Source organism: Pyrgilauda ruficollis, unplaced genomic scaffold, assembly GCF_017590135.1.
Source record: "Pyrgilauda ruficollis isolate IOZ18807 unplaced genomic scaffold, ASM1759013v1 scaffold161, whole genome shotgun sequence".
NCBI classification, from domain to species: domain Eukaryota; kingdom Metazoa; phylum Chordata; class Aves; order Passeriformes; family Passeridae; genus Pyrgilauda; species Pyrgilauda ruficollis.
Window position 1 is genome coordinate 1,378,393 of NW_024514876.1, and position 21,138 is coordinate 1,399,530.

General features: G+C 43.0%; 1 protein-coding gene across 4 annotated transcripts in view; it reads left to right on the top strand.

The window, feature by feature from the left end:
- Positions 1-21,138, top strand: part of IKZF3 (IKAROS family zinc finger 3) — a 34,899-nt gene that overhangs the window by 6,441 nt on the left and 7,320 nt on the right. For 3 of the 4 annotated variants that reach the window (XM_041463098.1, XM_041463097.1, XM_041463099.1), the window contains exons 4-6: positions 12,731-12,991; positions 13,663-13,830; positions 14,789-14,905. In XM_041463098.1, the coding sequence (XP_041319032.1) occupies positions 12,731-12,991; positions 13,663-13,830; positions 14,789-14,905 (546 nt within the window). The remainder of the gene's footprint in view (positions 1-12,730; positions 12,992-13,662; positions 13,831-14,788; positions 14,906-21,138) is intronic. The other variant, XM_041463100.1, reaches the window with a different exon arrangement.

Sequence of the window (21,138 nt, forward strand, 5' to 3'; positions counted from 1 at the left end):
AATTTAAAACTGTAGCAGCAATGCTGTATTTTAAACTGGGGGTGAAAGGGAGGTTGGTCAGTTTTCCATGTTTATTGTTGAAGAAAATACCCTTCCTACAGGTCTGAGAGAAAAAATAGGGATTAATTAAAATAGTAAACTAATATGTACTGTCTTTAAAAACCACCAGGCCCTCTTCATTTATAGATAGAAGATGACAGCAGCAGCTCCTGAAACTTGGCAATTGTACAGAGCTCAGGGGTTTACATGTGTCTATGACACATGTGTTGAGTTTCTTCCATGCTGTAGGAGCTCCTAAACTGAAATCTCAGCATTAACAACAGTTCCTGCCCATGATCTGAGAGTGTTCATCCGTGCCAGGGGCCTCAGCCACAACCAGTGAGGAGTGTGCCTGGTGGAGGATGTGAGGCACGTGTCCTGGGCACAGCACACATGGTGTTACCAGTTTCACAAGGCTTTTCTGTCACACAAGTCCATGGCAGTGCAGCAGCACCGAGGGAAATTACGGCTGTGGCTTTGGGTAGGAGTTTGAGGTAGAGTTTGTATCACATGAAACAAGTAAATCACTAAAGAATTATGTGTTTTGGCTGTGCAAGTAGCTTTGGTTGTTCCCTCTAATGTTAATGTGATTATTTTGCAGAGGTTATGCTTTTTCATTATTAAAGACCAAATGTTTTTATTGGTTAACAAATTGCAAGCAAACATAAAACACTCAAGGGAGTGGTGAGATGAATCTCACTCAAGGATCTACAGTGCCAGTATCTGGAACTGCTGGTGTCTGGCCTTTCTGGACAATTTATGGAGAGACATCACACAGGTTTTTTGACCAAATGTGGGTGTCTGGATTAGGATGAAAAGCCTCGTGTCCACAGAGCAGCTGCTGCTTAGCAGGACTCTGCAGTCAAGATGAGCTCATTATAGATGTCTGCAATATAGAGCCTGCCTTGGGCAGGTGAGTTCTGCTCTGCTTACCCTAAATACAGAAGTTCAATAGAAAAGACAGAATATGGAAGACTTGAGCATTTTCTACATCGAAGGCAGCTGATCTCTCAGATCCCACAGGACATAAAATATTCACAGTCCATGCTCCAGCTGTTTGTCCACCCCTTGCACCAATTCCACTCTCAGTAACTCACTTCTCCCTGTGCTTTCCCACTGTCCCAGCCCTTCACTCCACCTGCTCACTGAGCTGTGGGTGCAGGAAGCCAGGACAGGGTTTCTTTCCCAAACCCCTCAGTACTGACCACCTGAGAGGAGTTGTAGCTTCTTCCCACCTTCCCTTTCCAGGAGCCATGTCCATACTGCTCATATGCAGTGTCCAGGCGTGAAGCAAGTCCTTTTCCTGTTCTCTGGCTGCCCTGTGCCTGCAGTACCATTTCTCACCCTCTTTTCCATACATTTAAGTCAGGAACAACTTGGACATGTGAGAGACTGTGTCAGTAGAGCTCTTACCATTCATTTTTTATATTGCTGCTGATCTCTTAAAGTCTCTTTACCGTTTGTTCTGGAATGCAAACACTGAAAATTTACATCTCAAAGACAATGCTATAAATATCAATAAAACATAATTTCCCTCCAGCAGCCTCCCTTACCATTAGAGCTCATTCATTATAAAGTGAATATGAACCTTCAGTACAACAATGCCCCATTCCTTGCTGCTTGCTGTAGGAATAAAGCCACGACTGCAAGGAGAAAGCTGCTTCAAATGCACAAAAAACGTTCCTCCAGCATCTCCATGTGAAATGGCACAAAATAAAATATACATAGTGTTTGCTTCAGTGCTTCACACACTGCTGTCTGCAGTCATTCTGATACCGGAAGCACAATAAATCTTAAATATTTAAGCATGCTGTGCTAGTAGTCCAGGCCGTGAAACCATCAGTAGGTGCACTTAAATTTCCACCCAACAACACCAGTTCAGTTGCTGTTGGAGACTGAAATTCACAAATAATCTCAGCTTTCATGTCATGCCCTTTATAAAATAACAGCAGCTCTGTTAGTCCCTGAGCAGTCCTCGTGGGTCACTAACTACTGTCTGATTTCTATAAATGAAACCACATTCTGACAGTGCTGTCCTGGTGGGAGGATTATCTTTTGGGGATCACTAACCTTGGTAAAATGAATATATAAAATTCTCCAGGATCACAAAATAGAAATATCATCAGTATTGGTGGTGGTTTTTGGGAAAAGGATTATGTTCTGCCTACACCTGAAAAACCTATTGGTTAATAAAAACCAAGAAGCTCAGTTTCTTTATTTGGCACATTAATACGATCACTAATCCCTCATTTTATATCAAATTTAAACAGAAACAATGAAAAATGTTTATGTGGTTCCCACAAATGTTAATCATGTTTGTGAGTGAGCAATTCCACTCCAGCACCTTCCCAATTCATCGCTGATGACAGCCTGACACAGAAACCTCTCCTTTTTCTCTCCTGAACCCCCGCATGATCCGTGCCCCCGGGGTTTGTTCCATCTGCTGAAGGCCATCATGGGAACACGAGGCCACTGACTCATGGAGAGAGATCAGGCCTTCGATAACCTGCTTTCCACTGCCTTAGTATGTCTGTAACATGTTTTTCTCCAGCACAATTATGGCTGGTTTTTCCATGTCTTGTCAGCCATCCGTAGTGAGTAGGAATCTCCCAGTTTCTTGGACTGCCTGTTTTTGTGATTCTTGCATTATTCATGGGTGACATTGTGAATATGTTGTGGGGAATTAGTCTGAGGCTTTGAGCAGAAGCTGGACCTGTTTAAATCTAGATGTTGTCTGATTTGGTTTGGTGGAGCCTTTTATGCTAAAAGTGGTGCTGGGATCTCTTTAAAATCTTACAGACAGTTAACAAAAGCACTAAATTAATGTATAGGGCTGAAACACCATCACTGAAGCTCATTTGGTATGAAAAAAATCCACTTTTCCAGCAAACAGTTTTCTATTTGTACTTCTCTGAGCCTGTGCAAACACACCAGCTTATGGTGCTTTTTATGTGTGTCCTGACACAGGTGAGATGCCATTCCATGGAAACAACTCAACTTGTCCTACTCCACCCCCCTGTTAAACAGGCTTCCATGATGATCAGTGCTAAGTATCGGGCAAACAATTAGGCAGCAGGCTATAGTAAAATGGTAATTAAAAGCTTGATGGGGAAGAAGGAAAAAAAAAAAAGAAACAAAACCCCCTTTTCTTGCCTCAAGGGACTGGAAGCTGCACGCTGTGGTGCACATGGTGTATGCTTGCCTGCAACCATAAAAATACACCGTTCCCATGGTGCTTCCTGTGTCTAGTCTGAAAAGAGACAAGCAATGAGAGCGGGGGGGGGAAGCTCTTGATTTCCCTTGTTTCTTTATGTGCCCCCAACGCTGTTACCTTTGGTGGCCAAAGTTGACACATCTTTAATTTAAAAATTAAATTAAAAAAGCCACGTTCCTTCCTCTGGGAGTCGCAGTCAAGCACGAATGTTTAATTATGTCTTAATTCTCTCAGCTGTTGAGGCAGATAACTTTTGGGGTGTTATGAATGTCAGCGAGCTTTCATGGTTGTGAGCTAAAAAGAGATAAAAGCCGCATTTGTGGTTTATGGATGTTAATTGCTGCTGCACTGAGGTGTGTGAGGGGGGCGGTTGAAAGGCTGGAGTGAGGCAGGAGAGGTGACAGAGCCTCACTGGGGCGCTCAGCGAGGTTCCAGCGGTGCTGCAAGAACATGCACTTATCAGCCTGGAGAGGAAGTGCCGTTTTTTATCAGAATATTTCATCTCCCAAGCCCAGCTCGAGCCCCGGCGCTCATGGGACTTGGGGTTATCTCACAACATCAGCAGAAGTTCACTGCAAGGGGATTTCTGTAGTGTTAAACCCAGCAAGGAGCCTGTGCTGAACGGGTCAGGCTTCTCTGGGGGCTCTACTGGGACTGAAAGCCGCGTTTTCCTTATCAACAAACGATCCTCTTGACTTTGTTTGAACTCTTCAGACTGTGCCGTCAGCGGCAGGAATGCTGCCAGGCACGCTCGGTGACATCAACCGGGCGGTGGTGTCACCCAGCCTGTAAATGATTGACATCAGCTGGACTATCCTGAGCACTCAGCACTGACACAGACACTCGGATACTCTGATTGCCTGGAGATAATCAGAAAGTGCAGCTATTTCTCATTCTAATTAACCCATTATAATGATTAGAAAATTAGAAAATAGAATTTACTTTTGAGATATCCTGACTCCCAGTGGAAGCTTTGAGACAGAACAAGGGCTGGAAAGAGGATGGATGCACAGTTATTCAATAGATGATGGCCTTCATTCCATAACTTTTAAAACTCCATTTTTTTCACTTGTTCTACAATGTGTATCTTGGATCCATACAATATAATTCCCTGAAATTACAGGTGAGAGAATTATTTATTCATTTGGCATCTAGATAAAATCTAGTCCAAGACAAATGGGTTGTGATCCCTCAGCAGAAAATAAGTGAAGATGCAGAAAATGGCTCTGGGAACTCCAATCACATGTTATTGTAGGAAATAATCTATTTTTGGAAATACAGATTAGTGAAAAGGAAATCAGTTAATGGGGATGAGTCACATTTTGCCCCCAAACCAGACTGTTTATTTGACACAAAATGGGAGTTGAAGGGACGGGTTCACTCTTTGTGCTACTGGAAAAGTTTCAAGAAAGGGAAACAGATCCACAAAAGTCAAAACCTTGCTAAAATATATACAAATAGTTCCCTGAGCGTTGGAATTGATGGCTCTTTTGTCTCGTTGCTGACTAAAACTGAATTTTAACTGAACTGTGCAGAGTTTGCAGGGGGTGCTCGGTGCCTGTTTCACCCGGGGCTCCCCGGGCAGCTTCGCCGTGTCCTCAGCTCCGTCTCCCAGCACTCTGCATTCTCTCCCGTTCTTGTTCCGGCTTTAACTCCTTCTGCTCTGCAGGAACTTTGGGAACTTCGTAAATTGGGAGCTGGGCTCGCTGTACTCCCGTGGGGCAGCGAGTGGCTGCGCTCACCTGCCGTGCTGCCTCTCCTGCCTCTCCTGGTGCAGCACTTAGGCCTCCAGGAGCTGCAGGTGCTCCCAGAGCAATCCTGCTCTTCCAGAGGTGCTGGATTTGTTGTGCAGACACCTGGGAAAAAGCTGTAAGATCAGTGTTACTAAGGGAACACAAAACGGATGCACTCGTTTCTCTACAAGGCTGTGCTAAAAGTAAAATACAAATATTTGATTAAAGAACCTCAAATAGGAGACAACACAGGTGTAATCTAAAATTCAAGTCAAGATTTTTTGCTACTGGAATTTTTTTATAGTTCAATCAAATCAGTTCAAGGTGTTCAAGAACATCTGAACCAAGCTCCTGCCTTCAGCCTATATGTGTTAAAATTCCTCAGGTATTTATCACAGATTTCCATGTTCTTCATATTATTTTATCTTATTTTCTCTCCGTATTTAATTTTTCTTACCAGAATATATTGCACTGTCAGGAAGGCTCCTGGGAGATGAATTTACAAAGATTAAATGAAATGATACTTTGAATTTCTCAGGTTTGAAGTTCATTTGAAGCACAGTTGACCAGAGCCGACCGTGCCTGAGTGGTCACATTAGTGATTGGTCCCTTGATATAAGTAATGCCAGCGATTATCTGAATTTAACATGTGGCCTTTCTCAGTCTGACTGTTGGGTCCAGATGTTCTCTGATTAACTGTCTCATTGAAGTCTGATTTAACGGTTGTGATTGTATCTGCCTTGCTGGACTTCAGGAATTGTCATTTTAGAAATGTTTTCTCTGAGTGATGGTATCTTAACGGCAAAGGAAGGGAAGAGCTTGTGCAGTTTCATCTTTTTCTGGGTTTTTTTGTAAGAGGGAGACTTTCAAGATATTCAAATCTGAAAGGATAACCTTAACAGGTGTCAAAATTGAAATAAATTTAATCTGGGACAGGTGTTGGAAAACCTGGGCTCTGCAGGCCTGAGGATGTGGGATGGCATGTTCCCCCTGTGCTCCCCTCCAGCACTGGGAGTGTAGAAAGTTGAGTAAAAATGGCAAATTATTGCCACTTTTTAAAATTAAACAGCCAAAATACAATCCCATGGTAGTTTCAGCATACACTAGCTATAGTTTTCCAGCCCTTAGCCCAATTTGTCCCAGGGAAGGGCATTCTGCTTCCCCAAATTCTGTTTGTAGTTTCAGTTAAGAGCATTTAAATGCAGTTAAATGAAGTTAAATTCCATTTCCTTCTCTAAACTCAGCGCTGCACAGCATTGCTGTGCAGTTTGTCCTCAGCTTTGGGAACACTCAGTTTTGGGGAATATCTCTCCTTTATCCCTATTTCTGTTAGTATAACTTCAACATAATTTGGAAACCTTTTGAATGAAAATCCTAGAAAAACACTGGAGTATGATCAGGCAGAAAATTATAATAGAGGGGAAATACTGTGTGTGAAATCACAGATTTCCACAGGAATATTAATCTTTATAAGAAAAATCATTGTTTTAAGTAAGATGTTTGAAGAAGCAGTTACATAATTCAAGTTTCTTGACTCACATGAGCTTGGAAACGACGTGTGTTGTTTGGTTGCTGTTACTTTGCAATTAATTGTACAACTAGATAAATTACACTATGCTTTAATGATAGACACTGGTATTAATGAAGTAGAAAATACACATCTGAGCACTTGGAAAATGATGCCTGGCTGATTTTTTTTTATTTTCTTCCCAATTCTCAGTGCTGCATTTCAATTTGATTTGTTTCTATTTTTGTTTCGAGTCACAATAAAACCAAGGAGACTCATTACCATTGAGCCTGCACTCCACAAAGGGGAATGATGAAACTTTCTCTCCTATATTTAGAAGTGAAATTTCCACCAGGTGCATTCTGCACTGGGTCATTTAGGAATTACCCCTCATGTCTGCCTTATAAAGTATCTAAACAAAATAAGCACTAGTTTTTTGTATTGACCATTGAACAACAGTACTAAGAAAATACTAAAAGGCACAAAGATAAAATAAACCCAAAGCCAATATGCCCAAGTAATAAATGCAATATTTGGGACTTTTAGTGCAGAAGTCTCTGCTTTGGCCTGTAGAGACACAAAAAGGGACCCGAGGAATGGGACAGGCCCAGTGTCTGCACCCTGCAAGGGCATTTCTTGTCACCTTGTCCTGGTTGGGGTGGTTGTCTTTGCTGTCTGACTGCAAGTTAATTCTACTCTGAGGTGATTGCTCTTTCTTTATTGGCAAACAATGATCTCATAAAAGCTGTTGGGAAAAGCAGGAGTCAGAGGGAAAACAAACCAGGGTGGGCCAAAAAGGCTGGAAATCCTTTCCCTTCCCTAGATGGATATCTGCAGTGGGGTAGAAGAAAAACATGGAGAAAAGTTGTCTTAACTCTGATAGTGTTGCCTCATTTAAAAATAAAAATGTTGTTATTGTGTCACTTCACATTTTATAATTCCCCATTAGTTACAATCTCCAAATTCTCAGTGTATACATGTAATTATTTTCTTTGTGTTGTTTGAGGAAAAAAAACTTAGGCATAGCATTGTTTATTTTATTTATTTTCCCTGGTTTATAATTTTTATGGGATGTACGACTCTCTTTATTCACTAAGGATAATGGAATTTTTTTATTCATGGCTTATCTTTGCCCCCAGTGTGCTGATTCCATTGCTGAGGTGTTTCTCACAAACACGCAGAATTCTGCCTTGAATTTGGAAACTCCACTGACTTTTTCAGCTTCACCACCCTCTCTCTCAGGCTGGGTTAGGTACAGGAATCTCTCATTCTGGAAGAGGAGCATCTCTGGCACGTGTCTGTAGGGTTTTGTGGGGATAACAGTGATGAATCATCAGTTAATACCTGTCAAACCCAGGTAGTCACAAGAACCCTCCAATATGCCCCGTATCGACTCCCTTCTTGTTCCTCGGCATCTGAATCCCATTAACAGCTGTCAAAACCTGGTAAACTATTTATATGCTTTCACAATTTGTTTAATTGGATAGTTAGGAAATGGCATACAAGAAAAGCTTTCCTTTTTCCTTTTTTTTTTTTTTTTCCTTTAGTCTGGCTGAACATCTGTAGCATTAGGGGCTCATTATCTCTGAATTGGCACAGCAAATCAGCAGCATCATTAAAATGCCACATTAAGATGATTAAGTTTCTTTGTTACCCAGTTGACTTTTTGCATGTGCTGAGGATTTCACGATTATGACCCCACTCCTTGTAAAACACTTGAGCTACATCACCCTTTCCTGCCGTTGTCTTTAATGGTTTCTGGGTTTTATTCCTTGTGCTTTTCCCATCGCTCCCGGTAAACTTTGCTTAACAACAGGACAAAACTTAGGTTTTCTCCTCTGTATTTGATGCCAGAATCTCAGATTAAATGGAGGATTTGGGGAGATTTCCTTCTGAAACTTCCAGAGAAAACAGAATTCAGAAACCCTCCAACTTGCCCTAAGTATTTGTCTCTCTTGACTTTTTATTTCTGTATTTTCAGCCTGGAGAGGAAGGATTGTATGGAGATGTCAGAGCAGCCATCCATTATCTGAAGGGACCTAAAAGAAAGCAGAGAGGGGCTCTGCTACAGGAACAGGAGTGACAGGGCAAGGGGGAATGACTTTAAGGTGAAAAAGAGAAATTTTGTGTTGGATATATGGGAGAAAACCCTCCCAGTGAGGGTGAGGAGGCCTTGGCACAGAGAAGCTGTGGCTGCCCCATCCCTGGGAGTGTCCAAGGCCAGGCTGGATGGGGCTTGGACCAACCTGGGAGAGTGGAAGGTGTCCCTGCCCAGGGCAGGAGGTGGGACTGGATGAGCTTTAATGTCCTTCCAACACAAACCCTTTGTGATTCTATCATTTTATAGAGCACACACAAGCACTGTTTGGGTGGTGACTCAGTCTGAAGTTGCCACCGCAGCTTTATTTTGGATTTTTTCCAGAACCCATTGTTTTTACAGTGTTTCAGGTGAAACAAAAATATTACTCTGGAGTATGTCTTTCATCTTGTAATCATCTCCCCAGGAAATGAAACCATGTGCATCAGCCTTAACGCATCACACCAGCACTTTGTTCTGTAAAAGCTGCAGCTTTTTTTTTTATTTTTTTTTTCCTCAGTATATATTAACTCCATGAACTGCCTCAAGAAAAATAGTTCCCTGGCTTGGACTCTATGAATGTTTTTTGGTTTTGTTTTTCTCTTACAACCTCTTTCCTTGCCTAATAGAAGAGACGATAGCACTTATTTTTTCCACTGTGGGAACTTTGCTAGTGTTTTTAGGGATAATTGTGTTTTTCCTCAGTTAAATTTCCCTATTCTACATGAAGTCACAGCTTCCTTCCTCTTGATTAAGGCAGACCAGCCTGGAAACTCCCTGACCTAATAAAATATGTTGATATGATTTTTAAGTGACAGATACAAAGCTTCCACACAGCTGCCAATCTCCTGATCACATGGTATTCCCTGTGCATGCCAGTACAGAGAAAATTCTGAGCTGAAAAAGTAACTTGTGGCTCTAGACTCTGCAATCACTTGGTTAATTTTAGTACAGCCTCTGCCAAGCCATCTTTTCCTCAGATTGCTTTGCACTAAAGCTGTCTCCTGTCTGGCTGTCAGGAGCTGAAGGAGCCTCTAAACCATCACAGGTGAAAAAATCTCAACCCTCCTAATTTATATTTGGGTTAAAAAAATCTCTTCCCTTGTGTCTTCTCCTGGTCCAAATCATCAGAAGGTGAATTTTCCCGTGGAAATCCTTCAAATACCCACAGGAAAACGCTTGAACTTTGGATGCCATGGACAGCTGAAACAACCCCTGCTTTTTGCAGAGGCAGTGATGGAAAAGCCTTGATCAAAACTCAGGTGCATCCTCCTCTGTTACTACAAGGAAACACAAGCCTTACATGCAGTGTGGAAACTGCAGAGGTGATTCTTTTCCATGGTGGAATCATAAGATGATTTGCCCAGTTTACACCAGTCCCCAAGGATGTGCCATGGGGGGCTCAAACCAGTGCCCACACTGTGCCACACAGACCCTGGCACAGCTCTGGAGCAGTGAGCCAAGCACTGTGGTGAGAAAGAGAAGCAAACAGCACAGAAGCCTCTGTTGGAGGTCACAGCTTGGCCTCCACTGCTGAACAACATAGTGTGATGCAGAGAAAAGGTGAGACGTTAAGTAGAAAGTGGGAATTGAAATTGTTTCTGAAAGCACCAACAAGGTGCAGCTGCACTGGGTACTTCCTTTTACCATGTTGGGCAGGATGTAGCAAATTATTTTGGAACGGCTTCCTTTTGAGAGGGAAAAAAACCAACCAACCAACCAACCAAAAATTTTTTTCTTTTTTTTTTTTTTTTCTTTTTTTTTCCCCTCCTGGGAAAGGGATGGGTGTTGAAATCTGCTTTCAGCAACTGGCAATCATTTTTCCTCAGAAAATGGAAATGGTTGTACAAACTAATTTTGAAAGAGTCTTGATAACAAGATCACCCTCACACCCTTGGACATGGAGTTGGCAGCAGAAAGCACCTGCAGAGGAAGCCCTGTTTCTGTGAAAGCAGGAATCTGTGGGATGTGAAGCAGAGCTGGTACTGAAGGATCCACAAAGAAAAACAGCCCATTTTTGGGTGAATCTGGAGCTCTTTGTGGCCCTCTGAGAAAACATCTGAACCCATCTGAGCTCATCCAGGACTGGGGCGGCAAGTCCCAACAGCAAAATCCAAATATTTTCCAGGATAGGGGATAAAAACACACAGTATGAGAGAAAACCCCTTTCTTCCATCAATATTCTCATCCAAGGAGACCATGAGAGGGATCTCAGACTTTTCTGCACTGTGGGGAGTCTTGTGCAGGAGAAAGAAACCATCAAAACCATCACCCACCTATTTCCCCCAGCTCAGCCCAAAGTCAGACAGATTGGCAGGGCTTAATACAATCAGTTAGGACAGAGGAGTGATTTTCTCCCTAAAATGTAGCTGAAAATGCTGATTTTATGAAATTCTGGGTTGCCAGATCTTTGTTTTTCAACGTTGCTTTTATGTCGCCACCTCATTTTCACTGCCACCCATTGTTTGTTCTCAGCATTTGATGTGGTTTATTACTCAGAACCAGAGCTAATACATATTCAGCAGTTCATGTTCTGTACTTTGGAGAAAGGACAAGTGATTCAGTGCCAGATTGAAGTGTCTAATGCTCGGCTGGAGGGAGGAGCAGGTGGCCAGAGAACAAGGCTCAAACAGGAAGCCGTGTGGTGCACCTCGTGCTGCTCGTCTTCACTCGCTAGCTTGAGGCACAACTTGAGTTTCAACCTTAGTCTGTCTCCTGTCAGAGAACCATGGAATGGTTGGGTTGGAAGGACCTAAAAGCTCATCCAGTGCCACCCCCTGCCCTGGGCAGGGACACCTTCCACTCTGCCAGCTTGGTCCAAGCCCCATTCAACCTGGCCTTGGATACTTCCAGGGATGGGGCAGCCACAGCTTCTCTGGGCAACCGGTGCCAGGGCCTCACCACCTCCACAGGGAGGAATTTCTTCCATATACTCAGCCTCAATTTTCCCTCTTTCACCTTAAAGATATTCTCTCCTGTCCTGTCACTCCAGCTCGTGATGAATTGTCCTTCTCTGGCTCCCTTGTGACCCCTTCAGACACTGGAAGGTGCTGTGAGGTCTCCACACAACCTTCTCTTCTCCAGGCTGAACAGCCCCAACTTTCTCAGCCAGCTTTAAGCAGGAAAAAAAGCTGTCCTGGCAGTTATTAAAGATTTTAATGGAAGTGCTCATAGTGTTTGAGTTAATTGTGGAAAGGAAATTCAGCACCCTAAGCTGGGAATCATCAGCTGTTTATACAGTGTGACCAATTTGCTTGCATTTTTACTCTTTAGTAAATCATTAGCTGCCTGTTACATCCACCTTTGTCATGCAGCTGCATTCATTTAGGCAATGCCTTTGGATTCCTCTGGACTGGCTACAGGTCCAGGAACCAGTTTGAAATCCATGGATGTTTGTCTTCAGGAGGTGTCAGGTTCTTTCCACATCCTCACAAAATTACTTCAGGCAAAGCTTTTGGCATTTCTGGGATACATTTTTTTATCAGGAAACCCTTACCTTGCCTCTGCTAGTCTTACTCACATAATAAATCAAGATTATCAGCTGCTCCTCACATGTTTGAGAGCTATGGATAAAAACTGTGATTTGCAAGTGAAAATTAGGATTATTTGTTAGGCTTAACTAGTGAGAATCTATCCCATGAGGGAGCTGGGAGTCCTACACTGATCAGACATATTTCCTAGGCTTGTTCTAAGCGCCAGAGGTTCCACAAGAAGGTATAAGTTATGAGATATAATTACTTATTAAATTTGTGCCTTTCTGGATTACCAATTCACAGAAGCAACCTGAAACGCTGATTTCTATAAAAATAATACTTGACAGTGGTGTGAAAAAGTGTTTTCTTTTGAACCCTGGCTAGTAATTTCAGGAGATGTTTGTACTGTATTATACATTCATAATCTGTAGAAGGAAATTCTCCATCAAAGATAATTACCAGGCAGGTTAATTGCTTTCAAGGGTTATCTCACTGTGAGTATTACTGTGTCCATGACCAGTGAAGTTCCACATCTCAACTTCATTTCTTCATCTGCATAGTTCAATAAAACTTTTAGGAAGTCTGATACTGTTGTTTTATATAATTTTTAGTGCGTTTTTTTCCTAAGGTACTTCACTGTGGATAAGATTAGCCTTTTTTCACTCCTGTGCTTTGTTTTACCTGCAGATGATGTGATTAAAGTGAAAGGTGAATACACTGAAAGAGAGGAGAGTGCTTTAAATTCCGAGCCAATGGAAAACCTGGAAGAATCCGAACTGCCTTACACATATCCCAGAGAATATAACGAATATGAGAGCATTAAACTGGAAAGACACTCGGGTTCATATGACAACGTCAGGCCAGCTAGTGGAAAGATGAATTGTGATATCTGTGGATTAGCCTGCATTAGCCTCAATGTCTTGATGGTTCATAAGCGTAGCCACACTGGTAAATATCCCTCTGTTGTTCTTGTAAGAGCTGGAGTACTGAAAATAAGATAATTTTTAATCTAGACTAGTTCTTTTAAAAAATGATATCAAAATCAGGGTTTCCTTGTTCCGTCCTTGACACCACATGTGATCTTTATCAAGTCACTCACTGTTCTGTGCCTCACTTTACCCACCTTTCTTCTTATCAGGATTGAATATTATTAAAAGCAAGTTGGTGAGGCGTTTTAAGAATTTTGGATGAAAGGCACTATGTAATGCAGTATTTCTGGCACAAAGCAAAAGTTAATTTGGTTTTGTGCTGCCATTTTCAGTCTGTATATAAATTTCTCTCTGTGCCATACTTTGGCAACAAACCAATGAGCATCTTAACTTTCAGCCTGCAGTAAGATAAGACTTTTTTTCCTTCTAAAAATTGCTGGGTTGTTGGAATCAGCCTCCTCCAGAGCTCTTCTTTCCATGGAAGAACTGTGCAGTGTTTTCCATAGTCCTACATATGCTACAAGCAGCTCTGACACCAGAGCTGCACCTCCCTCCCACTGAAGCCGCACTCTGTGTGTTTCTATAGAAAGAAATCAATCCAATATCTCATTCTTTCCTCTTCCAAAAAGGCAGAGGACAGCATGATACCCACGTAACCATTAAATGTCCTTTTCTGTATGTCATTTTAAGGTGAACGGCCATTCCAGTGTAATCAGTGCGGAGCTTCCTTTACTCAGAAGGGAAACCTCCTCCGCCACATTAAACTACACACAGGGGAAAAACCTTTTAAGTGTCACCTGTGCAGTTATGCCTGCCAAAGGAGGGATGCGCTTACGGGTCACTTAAGGACACATTCTGGTAAGTGACTTCACAGGCACTCCATGTGTTTTGGATGTGTGTCACTGGGACACTCGGTGTGGAAAAGACAGTCAGCAAGGTTTGCTCGGCCTGTGAAAGGTTCAACACAGAGCAGTGACCTCTCACTGGTGCTCCTGGAGCCAGCTCAGGACTGGCTCTGCTCTTGGTGCAGAGAGAGGGGTCACGGGAGCCATGTCACAGCCCACAAACCTGCTTGCACAAATAACCCCATGGTATTTTCACTGAATCACAGAATCATTTTGGTTGGAAAAGACCTCCAAGATCATCAAGTCCAACCTTTGACCCATCACCACCTTGTCAGCTCATTTTCATACCAGTGCAGCTGGCTGCGCCAGCAAGCTCTGAACCTGAGGAGAGTGTGAGACATGCTTTGCTGGGGCTTCCTCCCATCCCATTCTAAGCTGTGAGGAAAATCCCAGGAGCACAATTGCAGGCAGATGACTATTGCCACCTCACTATGGTGTAGTGCCTTTCATCTGAATCTCTTAAAATGCTCAACAGATGTTTCTTCTTAAGCCTGGTAGGGTGTTCTGTCCATTTTACAGATGGGGAAATGGAGGCACAGAGCTGAGGTGACTTGGATTTCAAGTCAGGTATAACTCAATCTTAGCTACCCCAGTTCTGCAGGAGCCAGGCTGTGCTTGCCCTTGAATTTGTCTTTATCCTGTGTTCTACATGGGCTCAGAAAGAAAACATTGATTCTAAATTATAGGTGTTATTTCTGCACTGCACTGTACAGAAAAAGTTCAACCTCACAAAGAATCAAAGTTTAAAATGAGCTTATCTGCCGAGGATAAATGAAATTCTGATTTAATCAAGACCAACAGTGTGATGCTGTCCCCCACCAGCACAATGCTATAACCACACACTTCAAGCAAGACAGTGTTTTAGTGATCTCTTGTGGTTATTTAAATTATTTTATTGTTTCTTTTTCTAGTGGAGAAGCCATATAAATGTGAGTTTTGTGGAAGGAGCTACAAGCAGAGGAGCTCGTTAGAGGAGCACAAGGAGCGCTGCCGGACTTACCTGCAGAACGCTGGCATGTGTGAGGCTGGTGAGTTTATCACATTGCAGTGGTTTTGGGGTTTCAGTGCTTTGCAGGGTTTATAAAAGGGCATCTGGTGAGCTGTTAACCCACAGCCTGACAACAGCTTTTCCTACACTCCTTTTCAGTAACCTGAGGGGCTATAATGTTCTAAAGGGGCTGGTTCATCGGAGCCCTCAGGCTGGTGGTTAGGGAGTGCTTTTGCTTTAATCACTTTTTTCTTTAACTGTTACTTTGTGTAAAACATCTAAAATACTTTGTACCCAGCATTTCTGGAGGTGACGCTCAGTGAGTTAAATTATTCCTACATTAATGCTGTTATGTGGCTCATTTTACAGGATGAGTTGTTGACAACCGTGTGTTTGATGGTTCCTTTTCTTTAGAATAAGAACTGTTAGAATTTGCAGCAGTTTTAGTGGCTTGGATCCAGGGCATGAAAAGGGAGTGGTATCCCAAAAATCACTGACAGATCAGCTTAGGAGGGAGTGAGAGGTAAAGGGCTGCTTTGAATATAGAGCTGCCTTTGGAAAAGATGAAATGTATCAAAACATGTTCTTTTCTTATTTTCCATTTTGCAGTCTCAGTGCTGCATTTCCAAAATACTTCAGTGAAAAGTAATCACCATAATCTTTGTCCCTGCTTCACCTGAACTGTTGAAATCCTAAAATGAATAGTGTGATTTGGATCTCACAACACACCAGCAAGTCAGGAAAAAATTGCTCTTCCCACAGTCAAGGAGTGGCTGTGACCTCCCAAAGAACTCTGTGACTGATCTAAGAAGAGATGAGGCCACAGTTTCAGAATTCAGACTCCCATTTTTTGCTATGCAGCCTTGAAAAAACACCAAATAATGAAAACATGGAATCTCAGAGGGTTTGGGTTGAAAGGACCTTGAAGATCACCCAGTGCCCCTCACCCCTGCCGTAGACAGGGACACCATCCACTCTCCCAGGTGGCTCCAAGCCTTGTCCAGCCTGGCCTTGGACACTTCCAGGGATGAGCAAACTATGCCAGGGCCTCACCACTCTCACAGGGAGAAATTTCTTCCTAATAACTCTATCCACAACAGTAAGGACAAGATTTTGCAGGAATCATCACAAGCCAGGCCTGAAAATCAGTGTGAAGAGCCACTGGTATGTGATGAAACCTTGGGTACAGGAATCCCTACACTGTGCAGATAGTGTAGCTTGGTGTTTCAGGCTTTGTGACACACACAGAAAGCTTGCCAGAGAACCATGATTTACCAAAGTGTTTCACAGAGCTTTTTAAGAGTTTTATAGTTTTGAGGGGGCTCTCTTCTTGTCAGTAAGTGACACATTTCTTAGACCATTCATAAAAGTTACTGATAATCAGCTCATCAGCAAGTTTTGGGTTTGGTGAGAACCCTTACACATTGTAAAGTGGTTTGTGTTACATCATGGCCATCACCTAACATGTCCACCTGTGAAAATGGAAAACATGAGACCTGCTGCAGAGTTCTGCTTTGAAACTGTTCCCATGGTTTAGATGCATTTCAGAATAGCAACATTCCCCCCTTATCCCAAGCCTGTGGTGCAGTCCTTGCTGCAGCACTGCAGGGAGCCTTAACTGGTCACAGGAAATGCAAATTCCCAGAGGCCAAGAGGTGGCTGCTCCCCTTGGAGACCTTCACACCCTTACTGCAGTGTTGTTAGGAAATTTTATGAAAAATGAGAACTCCTGGGGCATTTCCATCTAATTCTCTGGTATCAACAGGATGTTGGGTGGCAGAACCAGGGAGAGGGAAAGCTGGAAAGACTCTCAGGAGGTCATTTATTAAGTTCCTTTTTTTTTCCCCCTAAGTGTAGCACTTTGCATTTGCGTTTAGTAAACATCCTCTTTCCATTACTGATCCTTTCCCTACTTCTCTGCATCACTTTGAATTTTGGTGTTTTTCTGAATTCCCCTCAAGCTTCTCAACCAGGTCTTGTGGAAGGTGTATCTATCCACAGCAGGAGGGTGGAACTGGATGACCTTTAAGGTCCCTTTGAACTCAAACCACTCCATAATTCTATAATTCTCACATGGAGCCATCTTTAGACACAAAAGTGCTCTACATGCCATCATTCATAACTGTTTAAAATATATAAAAGCATCAGGACAGTAGTAACCATTCTATTTGTTTTTCAGTGCCATGCTTGCATGTTCTAAATGTGAAAATATTTCTAAAAGAGAAGTTTCATGTAACAATATAGTTGGAGCATTGTCCCTGATAACCATCTCTCTGACATTGTTCTCATTGCACAATCACCCAACTCCGTTCCACTCTCCATTCTTGAGTGACCACACAGAGATGCTACAGGAAGCAATGCCTCTAATTTCAGCTTTGTACTTGAGGGCTTTGCTAACATTATCTGCACATTCTAAAAATTCTACTCACATTGGTTGGTGTGGCAGAAACCACACTATGGGAACAGCTCAGTGCAGGGTGAGCGCTGGTGGGGCTGGGACAGCAGCCGCTCTCTCTCCAGCTGCAGGGTGACATGGTGGCCCAGAGATGGATGTCCCATCCCTGGAAGTGTTCAAGGCCACCTTGGACAAGTCTTGGAACAGCTTGGGCTAGAGGAAAGTGTCCCTGTCCATGGCAGGGGGGTGGCACAAGGTGATCCTTAAGGTCCCTCCCAAGCCAAACCACTCAGTGAACCCATGGTGGCCAGGGGACAGCACCTTTTGGAGAGGTGGCTCCTCACCCAGCACCCACAGGACAACCTAAGGAGTCCTTCCTAATGGAAAATTCACAGTGGCAGGAAAGAACACTCTGGAAATACTTTACCCTGAAATGTGCACTGGGACAGGCAGCAGCACTGGGAGCAGCATGGAGACCTCTCAGGGGGGTCAGGGAAGCCCATCCTCAGCCCTGGTGCTGGCTGAGCAGGAGAGGGGCTCCCAGCTGTAAAAGTGCTGGGATCAACCCCATCTTTACACCATATAAAATTCCATGCTTAGGAGCTCAACTTCCCAAGTAATTCCAGAGCCAGTGATCAGATCTGACCAAGGGGATTTATTTGAGCTGCAGAGTTCCTTTCAGCATCCTCAGAGACTTTTTTTTGGCTTTCTGACCCTGCAGTTGAGCCATCAGAGCCCTGAGCTTGCAGGATAACCTAAGATCCCAGGCTGCTATTCAGTGCTTTGGAAGCCTGGATTTTCTGTATTTGTTTTTTTTCTCAGTGTAATTTTGAGCGAAGCATTTGACCATTTCTGTCAGTCCAGCCTGAATTTTATTTTTAGATCCATGTTACAGTGAGATAATTAGTTATTTAAATCACCATGTGCAGTGGAATCATCCAGAGGGAGAATTTAAGAAGGACACACAGTATGATTACTTCTCTATATTTGAGAAGTCTTTAGAGAATTTGGAGTGATTAAAAAACTTTTTCCTAAATGCTAAATATTATTCTTGGATTGTTTAATATGTGATCCAGAAGAAAAAGTTGGATGAGATAATTTTCAGTTAGTTTCTGGGTACAGAGAGCACTGTTGTGGATGAGAACCTGTATAACCACCTTCATCTTCCTGGGAGCAGACATTGTTTCCCTAAGGCCAGGTTGTGGAAATGTCATCAAAGACCTTTTGTGGCCCATAAATAGAAATTATTTTTTCTTTAGGAAAAAATAGCCAGTAGCAAGGAGTCAAAAATCTTAATGTGAAGGCAAAGACCCTCAGCATTAAAATAAAAGGGCAGAGAAGCATGAAACTGCAAGATGGATTCTACAGGAATCCCAGATCATGTTATGTAGGTCAATAGTTACTGTCTCTGCAGATCTCCTCCGAGGAAAGGCTCTGTTATTCCTGCAGGAAGCCCTCATCTGCCCTCCTGACATTAATTCAACAATTAAAGTTCCCTTGGTGGCACATAAATAATGTTGACAAGTCACCCCTGATGTGCTACGTGCAGCTTCCAGTGTGCTCCTGGGGCTGGGAGGGCTGAGAGCAGCTCTGAGCTGAGTCCTGCCAGGATAAGGAAAAACACTGTGAAAATGTGGAATTAAAGCTTTACTAGAGCAACCCATGGCTCCTCAGAGTGCAACTCCTGGACTAAAGACTGAGGAAAAGAGGAACTAGAACAACAAAATCATAAAACCAAAGAACTGGCAGGGATCAGGGAGCTGCTTTTATGGTATGGGTGAATTGTGTTTTCTTTCTTTTTTCTTTACAAAGAAAAAGGTACATTTTTGAGTACACCATTTGTTGGGGTTTTTAAAATTTAGATTACTGTTGTTAATGACTTGTGCAATGATCCAGCCAAGATTATGAGACTGTGGGGTTGGGGGTAGTTTAAACCTTGCACTAGTCATCTAAAGTTAATATAAAGCTGCATATTCCAGGCTTTGGAGCACGAGAATTAAACTGAAGTCCTGAAATTAAAAACCCTATAATTTTCAACACCAAACTAGAGCTTTTGGCCCAAGCCCAAGCAGGTGATTACTTTCTACCTCCCTCCTTCCCGTCAGAGTGTCACCTTAACCTGGTGTTTTGTCTCACTTCGTGCAGCTCTTACATCGAGTCTGGGTATTTCATGCTGAGAGCAGGGATGAATACATTCATGGGAACCTCCAAACACACTGGAGTAATTTGGAATAAAACTGAGACTAGAAGAGCAGTGTGTTATTACCTTCAAGGCACTCCATGCCCTGCACAGGGCTGGCTGTCACGTACATCCCAAGGTTCCAGGACTGTGACCAAGCCAGGCCCTGTTATCCCATCCTCCCTGACTCATATTTGTAGCCAGTGTTCGTGGCACCAAGTACCTCTGAAAACACTTCACGTTTTCAAACTGCTGAACAAACACGAACAAATAGTTCTGGCTGAGGTTTGGTGAGTCATGGTTTGTGCTGACTGAAACTGGTGTTATCAGGAGCAGCACTGACAAACAGGTACAGAGGACAGACTGAAACGCTCAGGGAAAGGCTGCACAGGGCTGGGAAGGATGAAGCTGCACTTTCAGCACTTGCTCTGCTGGGCAAACAGAAATTGAAGTCAATACTCAATAAATCTGTTTAGCAGGACTGAAATATCAAAGTGTTCCTATCTCTTTCCTCTAGCACTGCTTGTCTCTTATTTAAGTTAGGCTTCATGTATTCAGGGGGAACTCATTTTGGCCTACCAGTGCCTTAAGGGGGTTATAAAAAAGAGGCAGAAGGATTTTTTTATACAGGCAGGGAGTGACAGGAGAAGGGACAATGGTTTTAGACTGCCAGAGGGCAGGGTTGATGGGATGGTAGGAAGAAATTCTTCCCTGGGAGGATGGTGAGACCCTGGCACAGGCTGTCCAGAGAGGCTGTGACTGTCTCATCCCTGGAAATGTCCAGGTTGGACAAGGCTTGGAGAAACCTGGGACAATGGAAGGTGCCCATGACCATGCTAGGGGGGCACTGGATGGTCTTCAAAGTCCTTTCCAACTAAAATCATTCCATATTTCCATGATATTACATTTAGATTTGTTGGTGTATGTACATTAACACAACAACCAGGACTCTTTCACAGTGAGATCCAACCTTTTATACCACCTTGGGAAAGTAAATCACCCCTCATTGTCCTCACCTTGTAGATCCCATCTCCTACAGGCTCGGGCAGTCCACTAAGATGTGTCCAGTTCTCAGCACAGTGATGCCTGCCACTATTTCAGCAATGAGTTTACTCTTCATTATAACTTTTGACATAAAACTACCAGTCCAGATGGGTGCTGTTGAGGTTTGAGCAGGGTTTGGGGGGGAAGCCACAGCAGTTATGATCAGTATTAGTGTGGTAGTAGCGATATGAGGTGGCAGCTCTCCAGCTCAAGGCCTCTGCAGCCTCCAGGAGCTGAGAGCAAGCACAGCTTTTGTGCAGTGCTGGGCACTGCTTAGCAGAGCTCTGGAAAATGGGAAGAGCCTTAACAGGCCCAATCCCAAAGGACTCATCACAGGGCACAGGTACTTTTCCAAAAATTAGAAATTTGGGAGGTTGTAACAAGCTTTAAAACACAGAAGAAACAGTCATAGTTAGTTTTAGCTGTAGCATTTAGGGAAAAAATATAAAGTGACAGTAACACCTGGGGAAAAAAGAGTTAGAAATTTTGAATTTTGAAAGGCTTTATTGCTTTTTTTTTACTGGAACACTGATAGATATCATACAAGTTTCTTAGTGGTTCGTTAAGACATCTCTGACTGATATCTGAAAAGTTAAGCAAGAACACTGAGTGTCTCCTCCTGCAGCTCGAAACACTGAGTGTGCAGGTGTCACCC